Source organism: Mytilus californianus, unplaced genomic scaffold (assembly GCF_021869535.1).
Source record: "Mytilus californianus isolate M0D057914Y unplaced genomic scaffold, xbMytCali1.0.p SCAF_2, whole genome shotgun sequence".
NCBI lineage: Eukaryota > Metazoa > Mollusca > Bivalvia > Mytilida > Mytilidae > Mytilus > Mytilus californianus.
In genome coordinates this window covers 101,341,216-101,367,119 of record NW_026262668.1, presented here as the reverse complement: position 1 = coordinate 101,367,119, position 25,904 = coordinate 101,341,216, and the positions used below count along the sequence as shown (strand labels likewise).

The 25,904-nt window shown below is 33.4% G+C and overlaps 1 protein-coding gene across 1 annotated transcript; it reads left to right on the top strand.

Moving 5' to 3' along the window:
• Positions 1–6,077: 6,077 nt before the first annotated feature.
• Positions 6,078–9,129, top strand: LOC127730593 (dual specificity protein phosphatase 19-like). The gene is made up of 2 exons (XM_052239056.1): positions 6,078–6,645; positions 8,587–9,129. Exons 1-2 carry the CDS (start codon positions 6,423–6,425, stop codon positions 8,985–8,987), a joined length of 624 nt encoding a protein of 207 aa, XP_052095016.1. The 5' UTR covers positions 6,078–6,422; the 3' UTR covers positions 8,988–9,129.
• Positions 9,130–25,904: the final 16,775 nt, after the last annotated feature.

Here is a 25,904-nt window from a genome sequence, read left to right as displayed (position 1 = left end):
AATTTTTTTCTCTTTCTAATAAACATAACATTAAGTAATTCCTTCACATATTGTTAAATACTTTTGTGATTTTTATTTTTGGTAACAGCGGAACATATGTTAACGATATATCATCATATGAAGTTCTATCCTGTTGCTGATAGCAGTATTGAATTTTGTGTGTGTTGAACTGCAAAGATAACAACTTTGTAACCTTTAAATGAGTTCAAATAACCAGCCATTTCATTATGTGTAAAAATATATGTAATTATATACTTTTTGAAGACATTTCAGTCAAATATTGTCTATTCTGTTACTGTAATCATATATAGAAACAGGATAGGCAAAGTCTATATTTATGAATGCTGTTGTGAAATAAATACTCCCTTGCTTGTATGCAGTTGTAACCGGAGAGCATGAATTTCTTTACAAAATTGCTTGTCTCCACCAGGACTCGAACCCGGGACCTCTGTGTTACAAGGCAGCGCATTAACCGACTGAGCTAAAGAAGTACTTCCTTAGCTCAACCGCTTACGGCTGACTAAGTATCTACTAATGAGGGGGAGCAATCCTGTCACACTTCCCCCACCTCAAGAGTCATCATACCATTATGACTCTCACACACATACCCTAGTTAGAAATCCTCTCTAACTACCATGGGTTTTTTAGTTGGGCGCCAAATGTAACCGGAGAGCATGAATTTCTTTACAAAATTGCTCGTCTCCACCGGGAATCGAACCCTGGACCTCTGTGTTACAAGGCAGCGCGTTAACCGACTGAGCTAAAGAAGTACTTCTTTAGTTCAACCGCTTACGGCTGACTAAGTATCTACTAATGAAGGGAAGCAATCCTGTCACACAGTGATAACCTTTTTTCTTCTGTGGTCTTGGTTTCCAACATGTAATCGAACTTTTATAATAATATTGTAATAATATTGTAATTGATTTTTTTTATTGGTAACAGCAAAGACAGGATAAAAGGGTATGCACTTATTTGTTTCACTAAATGTCCTGAATTTTCTTTTCTCTACACTGATATACTAGAAATGTGCTGTGTTCAATTTTAAGAATGTTTAATGCATTTGAAATCATCACTTACATGACTAAATAGTTCCATATTCATAGGGAGAAACAATTGAATGGTTGATCTAGTAGCAGTAACAGGATAGACAGCTGAAGTCCGCCTCTGGGTGCGGGATATTCTCACTGTGTTGAAGACCCATTGGTGGCCTTCGGCTGTGTTTTTTATCTTTGGTCGGGTTGTTGTCTCTTTGACACATTCCCCATTTCCACTCTCTATTTTATGTATTTCATGTATACAGATTGAATTTAGTTTTAAGAAAAGATGTCACATACAATAAAAAATAAACTGAGTCTGTGATTTTTTTTGTTAGAGTTATCATTAAAGTTAAAAAATAGTTCATTTTGCAGATTTAAAGTCAATCAGAAAACATAAAAAATCTTTTGAAATGTGTAACACTGACACTGTGTGTAAGCACACAAATTACACAAAAATCAGACTTTAATAAAATATATATATCTTAATCTTACCAAAATAGATCTAAATTGTGTTCAATATTGATGTTATGACTCATAAAACATACAAACTTTCATTTAAACACTTACAACTGCATTTTCCTTTAAAAACAGAAAAATTAGCATAGGTGTACTAAAAATTCAACATTTTTTTAAAATGACCCATATCTGGTCGAATTCTAGACACAGTTCGGCACCGAGACATATCCAACATGGACAATTTGACATCCATGATAGACATTTCAGCATCCTGAAAGACAGTTTGGAATCAAGACAAATCGGCACCACATAAAGCTACTATAAAAATAAGAAGATGTGGTATGATTGCCAATGAGACAACCCTCCACAAGAGACCAAATGACACAGAAATTTACAACTATAGGTCACTGTAGGCCTTCAACAATGAGTAAAACCCTACCGTATAGTCAGCTATAAAAGGCCCTGAAATGACAAATGAAAACAATTCAAACATGAAAACTAACGGCCTGATTTATGTACAAAATAATGAACCAAAACAAATATGATATACAGCAACAATCGACAACCACTGAATTACAGGCTCCTGACTTGGGACAGGCACATACAGAATGTGGTGGGGTTAAACATGTATGTTTATATTCCATTGTTAAGTTTTTAGACCCTATTATTAACAACTACTTCTGTTGCCACAGTGGCCTGATACTGATTTAGGTTTTCTTAAGATTTAATACATGTCTTCTATTTGAAAATTTGGTGTTATTATTAGTCTGGGACATAATACAGTGACAATATAATTCCCAGGGTCAGTAAAAGCAAATGCTTTGTATTTTTTCTCTCTTTTTTGAGCACTCATCCGTTCTGTCGTGAACATTTACATTATAATAAATATAAAATAAACTGTTATCACAGAGATATGTCTCGCCATTTTGTAATTTTGATAATGCAAATGTTGAAATTAATATAGCAATACTTTAACATGTAAGTTATGCAAATATTCAAAGTTGATGAACCATGACTGAAGGTACATGGCCAAACAATCTCCATGAAATGAGATGTGCCAATGCTAATACAACTGCATACCAAATACCATTGACTTATTATAAGTCGTTCCCTTTAAACAAACCTAAACACAAACATTAACTTGTAAACTATGTAAAAGTCTCAAAGTCAATGAACCATGATCAGGGGTGGGGCTATATAATCTCCATGGAAACAATACTTGCAAATGCCAATAAATTTGCATACCAAATATCATTGACTAAACATTAGCAGTTCATCTTAAGCTGATCTAATCACAAACTAATACATGTAAACTAAGCAAAAGTTTCAAAGAAAATAGACCAAATATTCGCCTTGGAAATGAGATGTGCTAATGCTTATACAACTGAACACCAATTAACATTAGCCTACCACTAATGGTTCCCCTTGAACTGACCTAATCACAAACTAATACATGTTAACTTAGCAAAAGTTTCAAAGTCAATAGACATTGAATCAGGGGGCGGGGCCAAATAATCTCCATGATAATGAGATGTACCAATGCTAATACAACTGCATACCAAATAGCATTGACCTACCACTAGTGGTTCACCATGAACTAGACCTAATCACAAACTAATACATTGTTGACGCCGCCGGAAACAGCATACCTATGTCTCGCTTTTTGACTCCGTCAAGGCAAGACAAAAATTGTCATCATGTAAATATTACTATTATATCTTAAGTTCTTATATTCGTCTGGCAATTCTAAAAGTGTTGACAATTCTATGATGTTCTGGGCTTTTACTCAATATGGCTTGCAAGCACTTTAAGTTAAAGCTTGTAATTTCAAAATAATAAAATATAGTGTACAGGTATTTTGTTAGTTTGTTGTCATTTAGAATTGGGGGTTCAAACAATAACCTAAGCTGCAAACACAAGCTGTACACTTTTGATATTTATTGGGAAATTTATATAAAATTTTGTTAAAAAACTCATTATAAAAAGTAAAAACAACTGTTCCATGGAACCATACTTTTCAAAAATTATTCCACGGTCGTATCGACTTGTAATGGCCCTGTTTCGTGCTCTTGTTAGCTATTGAGACGGGCAGATACATGTACACCAGGCCGCCAATACTTGTTGAAGATCGATTGTGTAATTATTGTTCTGACAATTGTGTTGAAACTGAGAATCATTTTTTACTGAACTGTTCTTTATATAATGACTTAAATTTGACCTCTACTCAGAATGTTCACAACCTTTTAATAGTTTCGAAAATTTTGAAAGCTGATTTAAAATTTATTCAAATCATGAACTGCTTCAAAATTCAGCCATTTTTATGTAAAAGTATTTATACGTTTTTTTTGTGACGTAGATTGTTTACATAAATTTTTAACCATGAATAAATTATTTTAATTAATTTTGTTTATTCACATTTATTAAATTAGTTTATTGTGATATCTTAACGTTAATATTTTCACATATGTCTGCAGTTTTAAATAAATGTAAAGTAAATATATTTTACAAAATATTATTTATTTTTTCTTTCTTTTTATTCATGTTCAAAATACTCTTAAATCATAGTTATTTGTTTTAAAAATAGAATTTCAAATTATTTCAAAGTATCGTTGAATTTTTTTAAGAATATGTATATATTTTGTACCATGTGTCTCATTAGCCAAATTGATATGGCTGTGTATTGATTGTTCTATGTATGTTTTAATTTTATTGTATAATATAGATAATCTCATAATATATATATATCTGTAGCTGGTTCTGAATGACCTTCCTTTGATGACCTTTGCATCGTGGTGATGTAAACTTCCTCGCTGCTGTACACAGGTCATGAGAACTACTACAACATGAGAAACTATATTCCTGGTTCTATTATTTCCTGTTAATACATTTTTTTTCTCTTTCTTTTATTTATAAAATTGACCTCATTACACTAAATGAGGGTGGTAATTGGGGTACTTACATGACGAATAACTGTAATTTTGGGTGCATGACAATAAAATGTACACTTTCTTTTTGACTATAAAAAATCACGTTAAATTTTTTCCAAAAATAACGGTAACGATAATTATTTGAGACCTCTGATGAATCACGATAAGAATATTTTGACAAATCACGGTAAAATTTTATCCAATTTGACGCTAACGGTAGCCAAAAAATTACCATTTGACAATTGACGGTAAAGGGCATTCCTACCCTCCTAAATGCTTCATACTGTAATAATAACCTATATTGCTCAAATTTTACTTTATTTCTTTGTGTATTTTCACTAACAACTTACATGTTTTATAATAATTATATTGTATTATGATGTTTGTGTATCTTGCCTGACAGGGGTCTATGATTGGTAACTGATAAAATATTAAATGTCTAAAATGTCTAATGTCTAATGTATGTCAATCAATATGTCATGTGACATAATAATAAAATATTATTTTTTACTATTATAAACTTACATAAAATATTGATTAATCCCTAACTACAAACAATTATGACAAAACAATTTGCATTCAATGGCATAGGATTAAATTACTTTTAGGAGCCAATATTCGGCAGGTTTTGTTTTATCAAAATAGATCAAATAATTTTCTGATCTTAAAAATTCCGCTTACATACAGACTTTAAAAAATAATACTCTTGGCCTTAAAAAAAGGAAAAAGAGGCCACATAACCTAAAAATTGATGGTGACTCATTTTTGAGATGTCAATAACATTGCTGAAAGGATTTTCCCAAGAATTCAATGAAATTGTAGGAGAGGAATAAATAAGTAGAAGTGGAAATAGATGTTTAAATAAATAATATGCTAGAACATACACAACTTCTCTTATTCAAGCCGATATTAGTGAAAATGCAATGAAAAATATTCAGTTAAGTTTTATTGAAGTACATTTTGTAGGACGTTGGCGATGATAAATACTTTTGCATGACGTCACAAATACAGTGGAAATCCCCAAATGTCAGGAACTTGCACTCATCCAGGAAACAGGAAAATACAGAGAGGGGGTCTCATTGGATGTTCTGATCCCGGATCCCGCTTACTGTTTTGTCAGACTCCTGTATCCCGCTTACACTATGTACGTAAGCAATTCTCATTTTTTTTTGTAATTTCCCGTGTCTCGCTAGACTTCATTTCCCGTTTTCACGGCACAATATTTTGACTTTCACGTGTCATGCTTACAAAAAATGGAAATCCCGGGTCACGCTTAGACCCCAATGAGACCCACCAGAGAGAGTGATGAGGTGCAGATTCGTCTTGGTGCCGAAATGTACTGCTCACAGCCACAGGCATTTGTTTCCGTCAATGGGGGGTTTACTATCCACACTTGTACGAAAAACCACAAGGTGGATAGTAATTCCCCATTGACAGAAACAAGTGCCTGTGGTACTGCTACCAAAATCGAAAATGTCCGAAAAGGTGCCGAAATGTCTTGGTGCCGAAGTGGCTTGTTACCATATGTGATCAATCCAAGGAATTGCTATATTAAGAAATGCTAAAATTTTAAATTAGCACGACATAGTGAGAAGAAAAAATTTGATCATTTGTGTACCACGCATGATGCATGTAAATTCCTTTACCGTACAGTTATAAATATTGCAGATGTCCTACGTTGAAAATAAACCGGAAAACCACCAAATATTCAAAAACCTGGCCAAACACGGTCAAGATAAACATGAATCCGAATTGTTACTCAAAACGGCTATTTTTAGACGTGACAATGTCAATATTGCTTAATGTTTGTGTAGACTTATTATAATATCATGCTGGAATGTTTAACCACAGTCAGCTCTATGTATTTAGATACATAGTAATTATTATGTTAAAAGCCGTTTAAACCAGATCTAGATTAAATCAGATATTGTACAGACTTGCTTTTTGAAATCTTATAACCGGGAATTTATAAACTGTTGCATTAGAGTGTTACTGTTGAAGGATGGCAAACCCATTGCTTGATTCACTTAAGTCATTTGACAAAACAAAATTGAAACAAACAGACACAAAAATAACAACCACTGCAGGACTACAGATAGTCGAGAAAAGGGATTCTCATGGACGGATAACACATGAGCTTGTTGGAGGGAAAACATACGGGTTTGTGGCATCAACAGTAGATGACTTACAAGTTGGAGAAATTTTATCTGATCATTTGATTATTGGTAAGTTTTAAAGCTTGTACCCGTTTGTTTGTCACACGTTATTTGTTTATTTGTGTGTTGTGTTGTTTCAGAGTTGTGTTGTATTATATGTCTCTGGTTGTTTTTTAAAAGATTTGAATTTCAATTATTTTCTAAGGCATCAGATGTAGCTACAATTAGTGAGGTCATTAGTTTGTTATATGATTTGGTGGACGACTTACCACTGAAATGCATGGTAATTGCACCCTGGAAACATGCATGTAATAATCCAATACATTTTCGAATAATTCAGAAGTTTTGTCAAATTTGCTCTTTAGTTTGGGCGAATGTAATTCCGGGTATGAGTACTGATATACTAATATTAACATTGACATCTGTCAGGATCAACAAACAATTAACAACAAAGGTGGAGTTTGATTTGAAGCTCCGCCTCTTCTTTTCAATCTTAATTGACCAAACTACCAAACTTTTGACTTACATAATTTTGTGCGACGTCAATGGTATGCTAGATCAGATAATTTGAGAGTGGAAATGGGGAATGTGTCAAAGAGACAACAGAGACTGATAGATGCTATATGCAAATACCTTATACGGTTTAAATTGGTTATAAAAATATATAAATTTTATTACATTTTTAATAAGGTTAGAATAGGAAATTAACAAAGTCTTTAAGTGAATCACTGATAATTGTCACCTAATTGTGTATTCAATACTGATCATTATAGATGTGATTTAGCAACTTTATAGGCCCTACTTGCAAAATCAATCTATGAAACAGGGAAAAAGGTAGTTCCGTGACAAATTTAGTGATCTTTTGACATTGCTGCAAATTAAGCTCACTTTTTGATGTGTATGTGTATAACGATATATACTTGTCAAGAAAATTACATAAATTGTGCATGGTGCATGAATCTAGTATTTGTTTTAAAATCTTCTTCTTCTTCCGCCGCTTTTTCAAATTTGAACTTCACTTGTTCGCAGCAGTTCTCCAAAACCGCTTGTCAGATTTACTTAGGGTCCCACAATATTTTAGACTAACATTTCTAGTGGTGCCATCAGGGTTTTGTTTGTGCACTGGGGTTTATAAATGGGTAATTTGAGGGACCAACAGAAGGGAGGGGAATATATATAGAACCCTATGAGATTTTTGGACTTTTTATTTTTTAAATGATCATAACATGAGAACAGTTAGTGATAGACACATGGGGTCTTCAGTAATGACCATGGGAACATATTGCCTAATTCAGGTCAAAAGGTCAATGGTCAATTATGACCTTGTCTGACCTTGAACAGTTTTTTTTTCAATTTATACAACATTAAAAAAAATTCTATTGAATTGGATGAATAAAAGGGAGAGTCCGTATGTGTTTATACTTGTAGGGAATTTGTTTTGGAGACTTCAAAACAGCATCCTGTTACAATAATTTCTTGTTAAAATTTGAGTTATCTTCCTTTATACATAATTGTAGTTGATACAACTCCAATTCATAGCAATGCCTTCCAATTCTTATTACATTGCAATGTTTAATTTTTAGTTTCCACTGCAAATCATGCAATCTTTACCCTTCAGTGCTCACAAGCACTCTGATTAGCCATGTCGGTCACATTGGTTGGCAGTCAGGGTCATCGGACACATTTGTAAAACTAGATACCCAAATGATGATTGTGGCCAAGTTTGGTTAAATTTGGCCCAGTAGTTCATAAAAAGGGAAAAGTAAGTACAAGGGGGTGCATGCCCCAAGCGCAAACGATACTATGTGAACCAGTAGTTATTTACATCCTTGGTCTTTGGTGAATAATCGTCTTGTTGTCAATCACACCATGCACATCTATTTATTGTTATATTGTTAATTTAGAGATAATCTTATCAACACTGAGTAAAAGACATGATGATTAATTAAAACCACACACATAATGCTTAATCATACTTATAGAACAATAGTAAACCTATATTTTTTGTAGGATCCCAGGATGTAGCCCATGACTTATCAACGTTGGAAAAGTTCAAAGTTACCCATATACTGAACCTAGCTTCTTATGTGCAAAATAAATACCCGGACAAGATCAAATATAAAGACATTAAAGTGAATGATCTGCCAGAAGTGCAAATTCTTCCCTATTTTGATCAAGCATTCGAGTTCATCGATGAAGGTGTGAGAGACGGATGTGTATTGGTTCATTGTAACGCTGGTGTTTCTAGGTGTTCCACGATAATCATTGGCTATCTCATGAAAACCCATGACATGAGTTTGACTCAGGCTTACACTTTAGTAAAAGAAAAGCGACCTGCCATCCGTCCTAATGATGGATTCAGAGCTCAGTTGAAGACGTATGAGGAGAGACTGAAGATAGATCGAAAGTAGTAACAGCATTTGTTTTTACATTTGACCAACGGAGTACTGACATGATTGACGGTTCCATCAGATAAAGCCATTTTATATGGCAAAAAGTGATTTTAAAATACATGTATAATCAAATAAATTAGTCATTATTTACAAATCTAAATTCTCTATAATAATTCGTCCAAATCTTTCCAATATAACATTAGGAGATGGCCATCCCATGTTACATGTATGATTTCTAATGAGACAACTATCCGGCGACCAGAGACCAAAGGACAGGGATGAAACTGTTACAACTATTGGTCACCGTACGGCCTCAACAATGAGTAAACCGCATAACTTAAAGTAAGCTATAAAACGTTCCGATATGAAAAAATGGGAAACATTTCAAATATTACAGACAGCAACCAACGATTAACACTGAATTAGGGAACATATGCGCATAAAAAAGTGTAGCGGGTTTAACAACATCATCAAAATTAGAATGTGATAATATCCCGTCTGTACTAAGATTTCTACTGGTACAGCCAAAATTTCAAATTTGTGGTTACTAAACCATGACATAATAATTTAGCAGTTATACATAGTGTACGTTCAAATCTTAAACGTCGCTACAGACACGTCCTCATGGGTAGTCAAGGTCGTAAAACACCCTCTGAGTAGCAGTAGTCCATAGCGAACTAGTAGGAAAATATCCACACCTTATGGATGTACCAAAAAGGACACCAACGCCCAAAAAAGGAAAATTACCAACAGGGAACAAAAATCGTCTATTTACTCGGTAAACTTTGGTATAGAGTTTCCAATGTGAAATAGAAATAATGACAATTAAACTGACGATTGTTCGTGAACAGTTGAGAGGTCTTTCATTTTCGTTTTGTAAAATATTTAAAATACAGTTTTAATAATTTTGACTGTTTTTAAAAAAATACAAAACATTTTGTGTATGATCCAATCTTTATCAATTTTGCCATATAACTCAGATTACCTTACTTTTATAAAGGAATTACCTATTGTGTTATGTATCAAGCAAACATGTCCTGTGACTTCTATTTTTGTCGAACCTGCGAAATTATTTCGCAAAAGCGAGACATAGCGATCCTAGATTCCGTCGTCGGCGTCGGCGGCGTCAACATTTAGGTTCAGTCTGTGGTTAATGTATTTTTTAGACATCAATAACTTTGTCAAACCTACTACATGGAATTTTATGAAATTTGAACGAAACCTTGTTTATGACCAAAATAAGGTATGGTATCCAGAGCAAAATTTTTTAGTTTTTTTCTGGTTTACAGACAATAACTTGAGTATAAGTGAATGGATCTATACGAATTGTACAACAAGGTTCCATACCACAAAAGGAAGGTTGTGATTGATTTTGGGGGTTATTGCCGTATCTGTTTAGGAATAGGGGTCCAAAAACAAGCATTTTTCTTGTTTTATAGGACAATAACTTGTGTATAAGTGTATGGATCTCTATGAAGAAACTGTTCCACAAGGTTCCATAATAAAAAAGGAAGGTTGTGATTGATTTTGGGGGTTATGGCCTCAGGGGCAGATCCAGCCATATAAAAAGGGGGGGGGGGGGTTCCAACTATATGTCCCCATTCAAATGCATTGATCGTCAAAAAAAGGGGGGTTCCAACCCCCGGAACCCCCCTGGATCCGCCACTGGGCCTAACTGATTAGGAATAAGGGGCCAACACAATACTTTTTTAAACCTTAAATAATGTTACGTATGATGAATAAATTAATTTGAATTAATTATGTGTTATATATATGTATAGATAGTCTATTTTATTTATATATTTATTCAGTGAAGAACTTAAACTGTTTTTATTTTGTTTTATTTTTCCAGAGACAAATACACACATATGTGTATATATGTCTCTGATTTTTCTCACTTAATTGTTTGTACTGCTTTTTGATTTGATTATCATTTATATTTTTCTATCATAGATTCCATTATATCAATAATTATAGTAAATACTAAAAGGAAAAATATTTTGAAAACTAACCAGGGACGTTTATCATCCATTCACTAATTGCGATAATTTCCGCGTTTATTTTCACGTTTTATTCCCGATCCGATGACATTCAAATATAAACCGGAAGCGGGTACTTGTAGCCTACGAATCAATCGTAACTACTCGGCCATTCTCGCTATGCAGTACAATAACTAACCCGAATAATTCAGTCGTTATATTCCGCTGATCTACGATGGCTACATTAACCCCTCGCGTGGAAGAAAATCGGACACGGAGAGGGATTGAATTATTCGAGTTATACAATAACTTATGTCTTCGTGCAACCAGAAAGGCCGAGTAGTTCCGATTGGCCTACGAATGGCAATTTGGCTACTCGTCCCTGAATTCGGGGTCCTCTCTGACACTGCCTAGTTAATATAAACTGCGTATTTCTTGACCAATTTCAACGGGGTTCAATTCAAAGTCTTAAATTCTTAAAATTTAGATTTTACGTTTCCGAGTTATGGGGTTTTATTCATTAAAAAAAGGTTTTTTTTTCCAGTTTTCGGACAATAACTCAAGAATGCTTTCACCAACTTGCAAGAAATTGTGGTGAATTGTTTATATCTATTCACATGAGCTCCCTTTCGATTTTTATATATTTTAGATTTTACGTTTCCGAGTTACAGGGTTTTATTCATAAAAAAGGGGGGATTTTTAAGTTTTCGGACAAAAAAATAAAAAATGCTTACAGCAGTTCTTATGAAACTTTGGTGAATTGTTTATAAGCTCCGTTTAGAATTTTATAAATTTTTCATTTATCATTTCTGAGTTATGGGGTTTTATTCATTAAAAAAGGAGGGATTTTCCAGTTTTCGGACAATAACTTCAGCAGTTCTTATGAAACTTTGGTAAATTGTTTATATCTATTGATGTAAGCTCCGTTTAGAATTTTATAAATTTTTCATCTATCATTTCTGAGTTATTGGGTTTTATTCATAAAAAAGGGGGGATTTTCCAGTTTTCAGACAATAACTCAAAAATGCTGTCAGCAATTCTCATGAAACTTTGGTGAATTGTTTATATCAATTGATGTAAGCTCCCTTTACACTTTCATAAATTTCTAATATAACATTGAGAATTAATTGAACTTTATTTGTTTATAGTCTGACAACAGATTTACTGAGTATTGTGCAACAGCACAGTGTATTGCACAACAGCAAGAAATCTTTAATTGAATATAAATTCAATTCATATAACCAATTTCAAGTTCTTTGACTACATTTATTCAGAAACCTATAATATGTCAAAATATTTAATTATAATCCAAATTCAGACCTGTATCAAGCTTGAATATTGTGTCCATTTTTGCCACAACTATTCAGGGTTGGACCTCTGCGGGCGTATCCAGCTGCGCTCAGCGAAGCAGTTTATTATTAAAATTCTGTGTCAGAACCTATGCTGTGTCAAATATTAAATCACACTCCAAAATCAGAGCTGTATCAAACTTGAATGCTGTGTCCATACTTGCACCAACTGTTCAGGATTCGACCTCTGCGGTCGTTCCAAGCTACGCCCTTCTTTGATATGCTGAATCTAACCGTGTTTCAAATTAGATTTTGGACTGGTCCAAATTGAGGTACAAAAGGTCCAAAATTAAACTAATTTTGATTTTTACAAAAATTGAATTTTTGGGGTTCTTTGATATGCTGAATCAAACTATGTATTGAGATTTTTGATTTTGGGCTCAGTTTTCAAATAAGTCCAAATCGGGGTCCCAAATGAAACTTTGTTTGATTTCATAAAAAATTGAATTCTTGAGGTTCGTAGATATGCTGAATTTAACCATGTATTTAGATTTTGGATATTAGACCATAATAGGTAAATTAATAGGTAAATGTCCAATTTTTATACGCCCGTTTACGGGACGTATTATGGTATACCGTTGTCCGTCTGTCCGTCCGTCGTCAACATATCGGACATTAACTCAAAACCTCTTTAACCAATTTGCATAAAACTTTGGTGAATTGTTTATATCTATTGACATGAGCTGTGTCCATACTTGCACCAACTGTTCAGGATTCGACCTCTGTGGTCGTTCCAAGCTATGCCCTGCGGAGCATTTTATTCCATTTATAAAAACTATACTAGCAAAATTTGACAATTTATCACAACCTGTAACTAGAAAAAACGATCTGTGACCCATATTTTTGTTACAGATATATAAAAACAAGATGTGGTATGATTGCCAATGAGACAACTCTCCACTAGAGACCAAAATGACGCAGAAATTAACAACTATAGGTCACCGTGCGGCCTTCAACAATTAGTAAAACCCATACCGCATAGTCAGCTATAAAAGGCCCCGTAATGACAAATGTAAAACAATTCAAATGAGAAAACTAACGGCCTGATTTATGTACAAAATAATGAACAATAAACAAATATGATACACTGCAGCAACGACAACCACTTAATATTACAGGCTCCTGACTTGACCTGACTATTGACTACATTTTGGCAAATTATTTTAAAAATCCATCCATTATATTAAATACAATGGCCGAAACGACATGTGACCAAAACGTCTCGAAAGTGTTTTATGGATGTGTTCGTCTTTTCGTCGTTTTTCGTTTATTGCCATGGCGTTGTCTTTTCGGGTGTCTTTTTATTTTTATTTTTAAGATCAAAATTGAGTTATCTCTCTTTACACAACTTACTGACTCTTCACTTCAAGTTCAATTTTGTTTGTAATGTATTTTTTCCGGGTTAAACTAAATATCGATAAGGTTTTATATAACACCTGGTTGCTATTTACTAATTTAGTCCTTATCGGTTTTTAGTCCAACCTGGATAAAACCGTAACTAAGACAACTTCGTGGTAAGGTCACTGAAGTGTTCAAAACAAAGATCGAGATTCACTTGTTGTCGAGTATCGAGTTGCGAGTTGCGAGTATCGAGTTGCGAGTATCGAGTTGCGAGTATCGAGTTGCGAGTTACGAAAGTCGAGTTGCGAGTTAAGAAAGTCGAGTTGCGAGTTACGAAAGTCGAGTTGCGAGTTACAAATACGAAAGTCGAGTTGCGAGTTACCAAAGTCGAGTTGCGAGTTAAGAAAGTTGAGTTGCGAGTTACGAAAGTCGAGTTGCGAGTTACAAAAGTCGAGTTGCGAGTTACAAAAGTCGAGTTGCGAGTTAAGAAAGTCGAGTTGCGAGTTACAAAAGTCGAATTGCGTAAAAATGTGGAAACGATTTAAATTTTTGGTGTTAAAGTTTAACATTTTGGAATGATGATTGCTTATAGAATTGTATACAGTATTGTTGATTATTTTTGTTGTTTGGACTTCATCTGAGTCTCTTGTAAAAATAAAATGGATTGCTTACATAATCACTACGTATAGTATTTTCTGAAGAAGCAGATAGCCGTTTGAAATACAGCGGATAGCTTGCAGTTTAATTAATATTAAATTTCATAGCTAGCACCGTCATATTAAACGTAAAGGGAAATAGCAACCAAACTATAGTACATATATGTTAAAGACCCCTTCTGCAGATTTCGTTTAGAGTGGGCATTTTAGGGCAGCTGCTGAGCCGGGCATTATTCGTTATGGACCGTACAATTTATTCATTGGCAGTGACACTCAAAATTGTGGACGTTAAAATTATATATGTCTACATTGGCTAGAGATGAAGGGGAAATGATGGGCATGCATAAAACCAGTTTAAACCCGCCGCATTTTTGTGTCTGACCTAAGTCAGGAACCTTTAGCCTTTGTTGCGCTTGTATATTTTTTAATTTTGGTTCATCTTTATATTTAAGAGCATAGAATGGCGTCTATATTCTTGATCTAATGAACAACATTATGTTTCGGGGCCTTCTCGGGGCTCCCTCTAGGCGTGTGATTTCTCGCTGTGTTGAAAACCCAATGGCCTTTGGTTGAATTGTATATTTTGGTTGGGTTGCTGTCTCTTTGACTCATTCCCCGTTTTTATTCTTTAGTCTATACATGTAGCTGTCAAAGATACTATTGTAAAAACTACATTTGCGCCATTTTACAGGTAAGATTTAATTGGAAATTTTAAAATGTTTATTCAGTGCTACATCGTGAATAAGAATTTTTTTTAAGTATTCCTCCTGGGTATTGGGTAACTTATAAAACTGAGTCACTTAGGTTTAAAATTATATAGTGTTCACATGTTTGAGATTGTCAATTATGAGTTAGTAAAACGGTTTCCGTTAGTTTTCTAAGAATTCAATTTGGATTGTTTCACATTTTTCATGTTTGGGCCGTTTATAGCAGACTGCAAAGAATGGATTTTGAAGGCCATACGGTTGTCTATGGTGGCTTAAATCCACTTCATTTGACCTTGATAGTGCCTCATTGCCAATCATACCACATCTCCTTATTTTTATATAGAGGAAATGATTCTGTAGCTTTCTAGGACAAAACATATAGGCAGTTATCCAGTGTAAATTAGTACGTCCGACCCGTTGCTTTCAAGTCTTGTGTTAGAACAAACTTTTGGTTTAACAATAGTGTAGAGTGCTTTCTTTTAGTTTTTATGATGTCGTTAATTTATAACAGAACTCAGCTTTAACATTATTAGTGGTTAGGATGATCGATTCTGGAAATATGCTTTATTATGCAATCAAAACTGTGCTTTAAGGTTATTATTAAAATTATCTTTGGAATAAAACTATTTTTATACTATTTACCTGTACTTACATGTTGTACCTGTATTATTGGCGTAAATGATTTTTTTTTATTTTGGCGCAAATTGACTGAATACTTTTAGTATCTGCGAAATACAAAAAGTAAACACTGACCACTGAACCATGAAAATGAGGTCAAGGTCAGATGACAACTGCCAGTTGGGAGGTGTACACCTCACAATCATTCCATATATCAAACATAGAAGACCTATTGTTTATAGTATCTGCGATATACCACAAAAACTTTAGCTTTGTTCACTGATCCATGAAAAGGTCAATGTCAATTAAAAACCGTGTGACAGGCATGGGGACGTTGCAGGATACGCACATACCAAATATAGTTATCATTTTACTTATAAGGGAGAAATTAACATAACAAAAAATCTTAACTTTTTTTTCAAGTAGTCATTCAACCATGGCCATTGGACATATGACTGACGGAAAGTTCGTAAGATAATTAAGGCATCTATATACAAAGTATGAAGCACCCAGGTCTTCTACCTTCCGAAATACTAAGCTTTTATATAAAGTCAAGAGCTAACGTCGCCGCCGCCACCGGATCACTAACCCTAAGTTTTCTGCGACAGAAGACGCAGGTGAGACAACTAGACTTATCAACATTTTACAAACCAAAAATCGAGGTAAAATCAAGGTGCCCCCGAAAGGCAAAACATAAACTACTCCACACGGGACACCTACCGTTTGGCTTATGAAAGAATGTATTCCGTGATTAGTTATCCGATGGTATCACATTGGGACACTGAGGTTTAAGGCAATTTAGTATTTGGAGACAGTTTTTCCTACGTTTTATCTTAAATTATGCCACTGGAAACCCTTTATAGTTCAAAACCTTTCATGTAGACAGCAACCCTTAATCCGGAGTTATGTTTTTTACCATAAAAGAAAGGCGGAACATACCTAAAAGAGGATTTAAAACTGTCTGGTCAAAGACAAATTTACAAACCCATGTCCAAATTAAACCACGAAAAAATACAAGACAAACCACCGTTCACAAATGCAACATCACAAACCCATCATTATCTGATTTTAATTGCTTTGGAAGGATAAGTATATTTGGTTCACCATGTGGAACGAATCGTGTTGCTTATGATTTACAGATTGATAATGCATCTTTTATTGTTCAATATTCGGGAAAAAAGGATGATACTATGGTAATAACACCGTGTTATTTATGGCAAGCCTTTCGCTATTTATTCGAATTTCAAGATATCTCATATAATATATATATAGAATAAGAATATTTATTATTCCAATCAAGGGCCCTTGATGGGCAGCATAACATGTACACATTATATAAATGACACATAGCTGAGAGGGTGATATAGCAGATTGGTACCCCGAGAAAACATTGTCAACCGCGGCGAAGCCAAGGTTAACAATGCTTTTTCCAGGGGTACCAATCTGCTCTATCACCCTCTCAGCTATGTGTTATTTAATTTATTATACTGAATGTCTTATCATTATGTCTTTTACAGATGAATTTTATTTAAAAGTATTTTCTATGACGTCACGTACATACATGTAACAACGTTACAGGTATAAGAAAAATCAACGGAAGTGAGGCAAGATGTTTTATTTCTTTTATTTTGACAGTCAAATAATAGAATCTGAGCCAAAACGTAGAACTTAAGCATTGTCTTTAATAACTTGATGTAAATTCAATTCATTGTCCTTTAAATTATCGATTTTTGATTGGTCTGGACGAGAGGGTGACATTCAAAAAATTGTCACCCGCTCAGCCATGTGATAGAGTAAATTAACAGTCTAATAAAAAAACAATACATCATGTTTTGTAACAGAAAAACATTTATTTTATACGTTGAAACGAAATATTATTCTAAATAAGTCACATACATTTAATTCAAGACAGGACTTGAACTATAAGATCATTACAATTATTATTATTATTACATATATTCATTTACATTTCGTCTAACATCTAGACATGTAATAATATAGTTCCCTAAATATTTAAATACAGACAGACAAATTTTCCTAAGTAAATAACCAAACAAATTTTGTCTCATTTGAGAGATAGGAAAATTTGTACAAATACTGTAAAATATCTCAGGCCTTGAAAAATATCTCCCTACAGATCATCTTTGTACATGCTGGACAACTTGTAATGAAATGTTTTTCGTCTTAAATTAGATTTAGAGTACATTTCTTACAAAGCCTTTAAAATGGTCTCTTTCTATATATAAAGTTTTATATCTGTCTCTTTCTATTTGGAGATCATGGGGACTGATTCTGATTTTACATATGATAATGATACTTCATTTAAAAATTGTTTAAAGATGCATGTAGATACATTTCTTTAGAAAAACAAGTTTTTAATTTGAAACAAGTATCTATTTACTACTCTTTATATCTATTATTTTTGTGTTACAAAATTTTACCAAACTAAAACAAAGTTTTTGCTTAACTGACTTGATAAAAAAGTAAAGCTTTACTTCCAAATTATGAATATTCAGCTTTTTAAAAAATTAATGTATGGATGAATACAAGCATTCAATATTATTAGTGAACATGTTTTTGTTACACATATAGGGTCCGTGTAACACTTATCAATTCAAAATATCAAAAAGTTTCAAATTTTACATTTTTTAAATTTTGATCAAGGTTTTAAAATATCAAAATTCCAAATTTTTGAAAAAATTTGAAATATTGAAATTTTCATTAAATAGTTAAAATTTCAAAATTCTAAATTACATTTTTATATTTGATAGTTTAGATATTTGATCAAACTTTAAAAGTACTAAACTTAAAGTGCAGTTTCGATTATTTCGCTTTTTGAAAGTTTGATTTTTAAATTTTTGATTAAAATATCAAAAATAGAAAAGGGGCGAATAGAGGAGTACCTGTAAACTACGAAACATAATAAAAGCGAAACGAAACGAATACTTTAGTACTATTTGGTTTTCCCAGCGTCCATCATTTAGGAGTAACAGTGAATACTGATGAACTCGCAGTTAACCAAATAGTATGGTACGGTTGAGTATGTATATTTTTCTACTGAACTTTAAGCAATAAAATGGCTCAATACACGTTTATTATCTCAAATTTGATTTCATTTTTTTTGTTTAACCTTTAGTATCAACTATTTCGGTTCTTTATAAATTGATGACCTCCTAATATTCGGCTTAGAGCGTGCCTGAACTGAAAGGTAGATCTCGAATGGCGCTTTGGGCACATGCAACTTTTAACATTTTGTTTTCATTTTTTATCGATTGCATGACGATCATATATTGCCTTTTATAATTGATTAAAGTTTAAAGTATTGATACGGAAGGAATACTGAATGTATGGTGTCGCAATGAATGTTGTGCTTTCCACGAACGTGGGAGGTTGTTGATATCTTTTTGACAATGCTATCCTCTATACACGCTGAATTTAAGAGTAAGATCAAATATAAGTAGCTTGAAGGTTGAATACATTTTTACATTCATACCATCTACTAGTAAACGTAAACCAGAAACATTAAGCCTGTATATTTATGTAATAGTTGCCGCTGTACATTAAGCGCTCATCTATCCATTTGGAGGTGTCGGCATTTTGAAATGATAATTTGAAAACAATTTTAAAAAGTTCATATCAACGATAAACATAGGATCAAGTTGAAGTGACCAATCGAGATGGTAATCTATTTTGGAATCGGAAATATAAATATTGTCACTTAGGTGACACTATATTTTACTTTAATACCTCCACGAGGAGCTTCAATGATGGTACATTTTTCAGGTGCAGATCCATGAATTTGGAAATGTGGCCTGGGGTCTAGTTAGAAAACGTTAGGACCGATGCTTGTAAAAAGGATATGCATTTATCATATATGTAGCTCCGTTAGGGGTCGGTGGCCCCCTAAATCCGCCTCTGTTTTTAAATAGCGACTCAAAGGAAACGGAATATATTTGCATCAATGGATAGTTCCGTATTTGTTATTTGCGCATTTTTAAGTTATCGTACGACAATCAACTTTGAGCAAAGTACAAGTACGTCCAATCAAAATGGGGTGTGTAAAGAGAGTGCCACGCTCTCTGCGCGATGGATTTTGCCGTTTTGGCAGTACATCAATGTTGCTGTCGAAAAAACAGGACATATAAACGCTGAATTTCAAGTTAAGCATTTACCTGCGGAACGCTGAAAACCGAATGTTTGAAAGTCGAGTAAATATAAGAACCGAAACTATTGAAAAAGTTGCCATATATAGATAGTCGTACGATAACTTAAAAATGCATCAATAACAAATACGGAACTATACCTTCATACAAACAAAAATCACGTTTCCTTTTATTTGCTATTTGTAAACAGTGGCGGATTTATGATCCCTAATAGAGCTACATATATGATAAATGCATATACTTTTTACAAATATCAGTCCAAACGTAGTGTAAAGGAGCAACCATTGACCTTCAAAAAGTGGGATATTTTTTTTGTCGATGTGAGAATTTTGTTATCGCTCGAACAATTTCTTTTAGTTTTTCAACGCAATCAATCAAATTATTTGGTTCAAAATTTAAAACTATAAGGTATGGGGAAAATCCGAATTTTGTTTTGTCATCTGCCTGAACAGAATATTTCTTTCATCAAATTGGGGATCAAATAATTTTTTTTTTTTTAAAAACCATACCCCCCCCCCCCCCCCCCCCCCCCCCCAAGGCCGTCTTGAAGTTAAATGGTCGTTCCTTGACTAGGACTCCACCTTTTCAATTCATTGATCCGCACCTGAAAAATGCACCATTATTGAAGCCCCTCGTGGAAGTATCCAAGTCAAATTAAGTGTCACCTTATTGACAATATTTATATTTCCGATTCCCAAATAGATTATTAGTCTTGCATCATTTTTAATTTTAGTTTCTTGTGTATAATTTGGAGTTTAGTTTGACGTCCATTATCACTGAACTAGTATACATATTTGTTTAGGGGTCAGCTGAAGGACGCCTCCGGGTGCGGAAGTTTCTCGCTGCATTGAAGACCCATTGGTGGCCTTCGGCTGTTGTCTGCTCTATGGTCTGGTTGTTGTCTCTTTGACACATTCCCCATTTCCATTCTCAATTTTATTTACCATTTATCGTTGATATAAAATTTCAAAAATTTCAATTTTCCAAATGCCGACACCTACAAATGGATAGATGGGGGCTTAATGTACAGCGGCAACTATTACATTACTATGCAGGAATAATGTTTATGGTATACGTTATATATGATATGAATGTATTCAGCTTTTAAAAAACCAGAAGGATGAGTTGGATGTTAACGTTTACTTTATTTGGCTTTTTTATTAATATATCACTTTATTTGGCCTTTTTTTATTTAATTTGATTCGAGCGTCACTGATATGTCTTTTGTAGACTGGTGTCTGGCGCAAATACAAAATTTACATCCTGGTATCTATGATGAGTTTATTTAGATACCTTATAACAGTTTCTTAGCTCCAAGCTACTAGTACTTATATTTGATCTTATTCTGAAATTCGTCGTGTATAGAGGGTAGCAGTGTAAAATAAATAACAACCTCCCACAGTCGCGACTAGCGCAAAGTTCATTGCGACACCAAGGATTCAGTGTTCCTACCGTACCAATACTTTGAACTGAGACCCTTTATAGCTTGCTGTTCGGTGTGAGCCAAGGCTCCGTATTGAAGACCATACTTTGACCTATAATGGTTTACTTTAATAAATTATGACTTGGATGGAGAGTTGTCTCATTGGCACTCATACCACATCTTCTTATATGTACAATATATGATCGTCGTGCAATTGATATAAAATGAAAACAAAGCGTTAAAAATTGCATGCGTCCGAAGCGCTTTTCTATAACTATCTTCATCAGTAACGATCCAAGGTGATTATAAGAAGGAAATAGTTGATTAAAGCTTAAAGATGATCGTTCAAAATGTACATTCAATGATTTCATCTGCCGACATGATTGCAGATAGTAAGAAGTCGTTAAGCAAAACAAAAAATAATACACATGTATATTGAGCCTTTTTATTGCTTAAAGTTCAGTAGAAATATATACATACCCAACCCTACCATACTATTTGGCTAACTGCGAGTTCATCAGTATTCACTGTTACTCCTAAATGATGGCCGCTGGGAAAACCAAATAATACTGAAGTATTCGTTTCGTTTCGCTTTTATTCCGTTTACAGTCGTAGTTTACAGGTACCCCTCTATTCGCCCCTTTTCTATTTTTGATATTTTAATCAAAATTAAAAAATCAAACTTTCAAAAAGTGAAATAATCAAAACTGCACGTTAAGTTAAGAACTTTTAAAGTTTGATCAAATATCTAAACTATCAAATATAAAAACGTAATTTAGAATTTTGAAATTTTAACTATTTGGTGAAAATTTCAAAATTTCAAAATTTTTCAAATGTTAAGAATTTTGATATTTTAAAACTTTGATCAAAATTTCAAAAATCTAAAATTTGAAAACTTTTTAATATTTTGAATTGATAAGTGTTACACGGACCGTATCATATGGTAAACCATCTTTCATATTTTTTTTTTATTCTAAACCGATATTTCATAATTGATAATACAACTGAAAAATATAAAGGGAATCTACCAAGCTCTCCTAGCACAGCTATAAAGTTAGAAGACTTTTTGTTTAACCTAAAATATACTTCATATATTTTAAATTGGATTCATCTAAAAAATCGTTCATATAAAGGTGCTGTAATAAATATTCACTTTCTTTCTGGCATGCTGCAGAGCTAGTTTTGAACATTCCTGTAATTTCACTGCCATACATTAAAATGGGGTTTATTGTACGGTCATATATATGTAATAGAGTAGAAATACTTGGATTGAAAGATGATGAAGTTTGCAATTTGAATACAGCTTTTAGTGATTTTTTGTATAATTCTTCCTTTCCTTGCTTAAAAAGCCCACAAGATATAAATTTTAAACCTAGATACTTATAATTGTTAACACATTCTATTATAACTTTTTCGAAATAAAAATATTCTTTTAAAAGTTTTTCAGGTTTGTTAAACATAATAACTTTGGTTTTAGATAGATTGACCTCTAAACACCATTTTACAGTACAAAATTTGGATAAACCATCAAGTCGTTTTTGAAAACCTGCCTTGGAACTAGACAAAAGATAACAAGATCATCTGCATACATGAGGCAGTCAATTCTGCGGCCATTTATATCAACAGCATCTGGGGTTTCATGAAATGCATCCGGTAAATCATTTATAAAAATCTTGAAAAGGTTGGGATTCAAAATATCCCCTTGCTTTACTCCAATTTGGGAATAAAAATTAGGAGTAAGCACAAATATTGTCTATTTTAACATATAATTCACTTTTATTGTACACATCTGTCAGGATTGCATGGAAATTACCAAATATATTATTTTATAACTAATACTTTAAACAAGAATGAATGACTTTGTCTAACGCTTTAATTTTTTGAAATCAACAAAGCAAGCATAAAGTGTCACACCTTTCATACTTGTGTACATTTATAGTTTTTAATACAAACATGTGATCCCATGTCCTACTTTTACTTGAAAAACCAATCTGACATGGATTTATTATATTATTTGTTTTTAAAAACTTATCTAGCCTTTTGGTTAGGATTGAATTGAATAGTTTTCATATACACATATCAATTGCAATACCTCTGTAGTTTTCAGGTTTAGATGGACCCTCACGCTTTAAAATTTTGAAAAATATATGATGATGACCATTTGTTTTATATATTCCTGTAGAAAATACTTGATTAAAAAGTTTATTTGAATCGATCTTTTTTCAAGTGTAAATGCTTAGATCGATCGATGATCGATCTTTTTTTCAGGTGAATGTTATATTTAGATATTTTATCTTCTAAATCGATAAGATCTATTTCTTTGCTGCAAATCCTCATCTTCAAACGCATTGACCGTTCGCTATTTAGCGATAGTCTACACACATGGCTTTGTTTAATGACTTGTGATGTATGAACCAAAAAAATGATTAATAAATCCATACGAAATTCCAATGAGCAAACTATTTTCTCCATGATTTTGCAGTGTGTTATAGTCCGCGCGAGATGCAGAATTTCCTTTACTATTCTATTTTTAGGATTATTTGTTTACGAAATATAAGGTAATAAGGTAATTTATGGTCAGACCAGTTCTTTTTATGTTGTAGTTTAAACGCACTTGATTAAATAAGATCGATCTCGTTCTTTAAGGATACATTATTTTTTTTTCAAATACTTCCAGAACTTAACTTAGGGACTTATCATTTTTTACCTGGGAGGGGGGCTGGTCATTTTGAAATGAAACATACAAAATTTCTTGATCCCCCCATAATATTTCACTATTTTTATTTGATCCCCCCCCGTAAACACATTTAAAAATTGTGATCCCCCCTCTGTTAAACATGCCAAAATTTTAACATGCAAAACACGTATCATGTTATTTCACGAAAATATTGAAAATGAAATATTCTCAGTGTATTGAGTCCAAGAACACATTTGAGGGAAAATTGCCTTGCAATAGGGCTCTTCCATGAGGCCTCTTCCATGAATATTAGTAGGTAGAGCAAGCCAGTGCTTTGAATAGCTTTTTCTGACTTTTTTTTTCTAATTTCCTATATTGGGCTATTAATAAAAACTTTATCCTAAGTAACTCTGTAAAAAATATACATTAAAAAGTAAACTTTTTGAAACAGTAACAACACATTATTTACTTAGAGGGATCTTTTATATGTCCCTCTCTCAGTGAACGCTGCTTAAACAAGTTTTACGTAAGGCCTTATTGAAACCTCCATTGAGTCGCTAAACTTTTATATGGATAGTTCATGCTTACAGCTTGAACAATTCAATTACTCATTTATTGTCACATTTCATTCATAAATGTTTGATGGTAACCTCAAAATTTTGATTTATTAGCCTAAAAAGTACAAATTTTGAGGGAGTGAGAGGTATAAATGGACCCAAAGCGATCTTGTAATGAAACAAAAAGATACATTAGTGTTGTTCATCATCGCAGAATCATCTGTTGTATCAATATTCAACTGTTTGTATGCAGATTAGATGAATATTTAATCATTTATTGGAGAATTTATTGCTCTACACTATATTCTTCCATGATGCGGCGTGATTTGTATTTTTGGACAAAATTTTGAACAAATCGCTGTAGATTTGGTTTTAATTTATACTTAATTTCTCTCAAACTATTAAGCTGATTATAGCAAAACTTGGCAGTAATGCTTGTTAATTTAGTGATCGAAGTGAGTGAAATATAACGACTAATTATTCGGATTATGAAGCACCTATGCATTTTATATGGGACAAAATGACACAAAATGGCAGCTTCAGATCCTACATCACTAAAGTCTTGTGATGTCTTACTTAATTGTATATGAATGGTGTTAAAAATATATTTCGATTTGACTGTTGTAATGTTCTTCTTGGCATTTTGTCTCCGTTGAAGTATGTGAACTACTTATTTCTATGTGCAAAAAATATTGATACCCCCACATTGAATTTATAAAAAAAATTGAACCCCCCTTTTCCACATACAGAAAAAAACTTGATCCCCCCTGCATTTTGACCAGCCCCCCCCCCCCCTCCCAGATAAAAAATGATAAGTCCCTTATACTTATAAATAAGTATCACATATAACTCTTTCAAATCCCGCAATCATGGGAATAACTAAGTTCGGGTACATGCATGCTTTGTTTATCAAATGTGAATCAAATCTGAAAATTCGGTGTCAAAAATATTTTTGTAACTCGCAACTCGACTTTCGTAACTCGCAACTCGACTTTCGTAACTCGCAACTCGACTTTCTTAACTCGCAACTCGACTTTTGTAACTAGCAACTCGACTTTCTTAACTCGCAACTCGACTTTCTTAACTCGCAACTCGACTTTTGTAACTCGCAACTCGACTTTTGTAACTCGCAACTCGACTTTCTTAACTCGTAATTCGACTCTCTTAACTCGCAACTCGACTTTCTTAACTCGCAACTCGCATTTTGAAACTCGCAACTCGACTTTTGTAACTCGCAACTCGACTTTCTTAACTCGCAATTCGACTCTCTTAACTCGCAACTCGACTTTCTTAACTCGCAACTCGCATTTTGAAACTCGCAACTCGACTTTTGTAACTCGCAACTCGACTTTCTTAACTCGCAACTCGACTTTCTTAACTCGCATTTTGTAACTCGCAACTCGACTTTTGTAACTCGCAACTCGACTTTCTTAACTCGCAACTCGACTTTCGTAACTCGCATTCG

Bases quoted from the DNA above. Each gene is read 5' to 3' on its own strand.
- LOC127730593 (XM_052239056.1), top strand. From the start codon at position 6,423: ATGGCAAACCCATTGCTTGATTCACTTAAGTCATTTGACAAAACAAAA. The intron at 6,646-8,586 runs GTAAGTTTTAAA...TATTTTTTGTAG, and splicing joins ATCTGATCATTTGATTATTG to GATCCCAGGATGTAGCCCAT.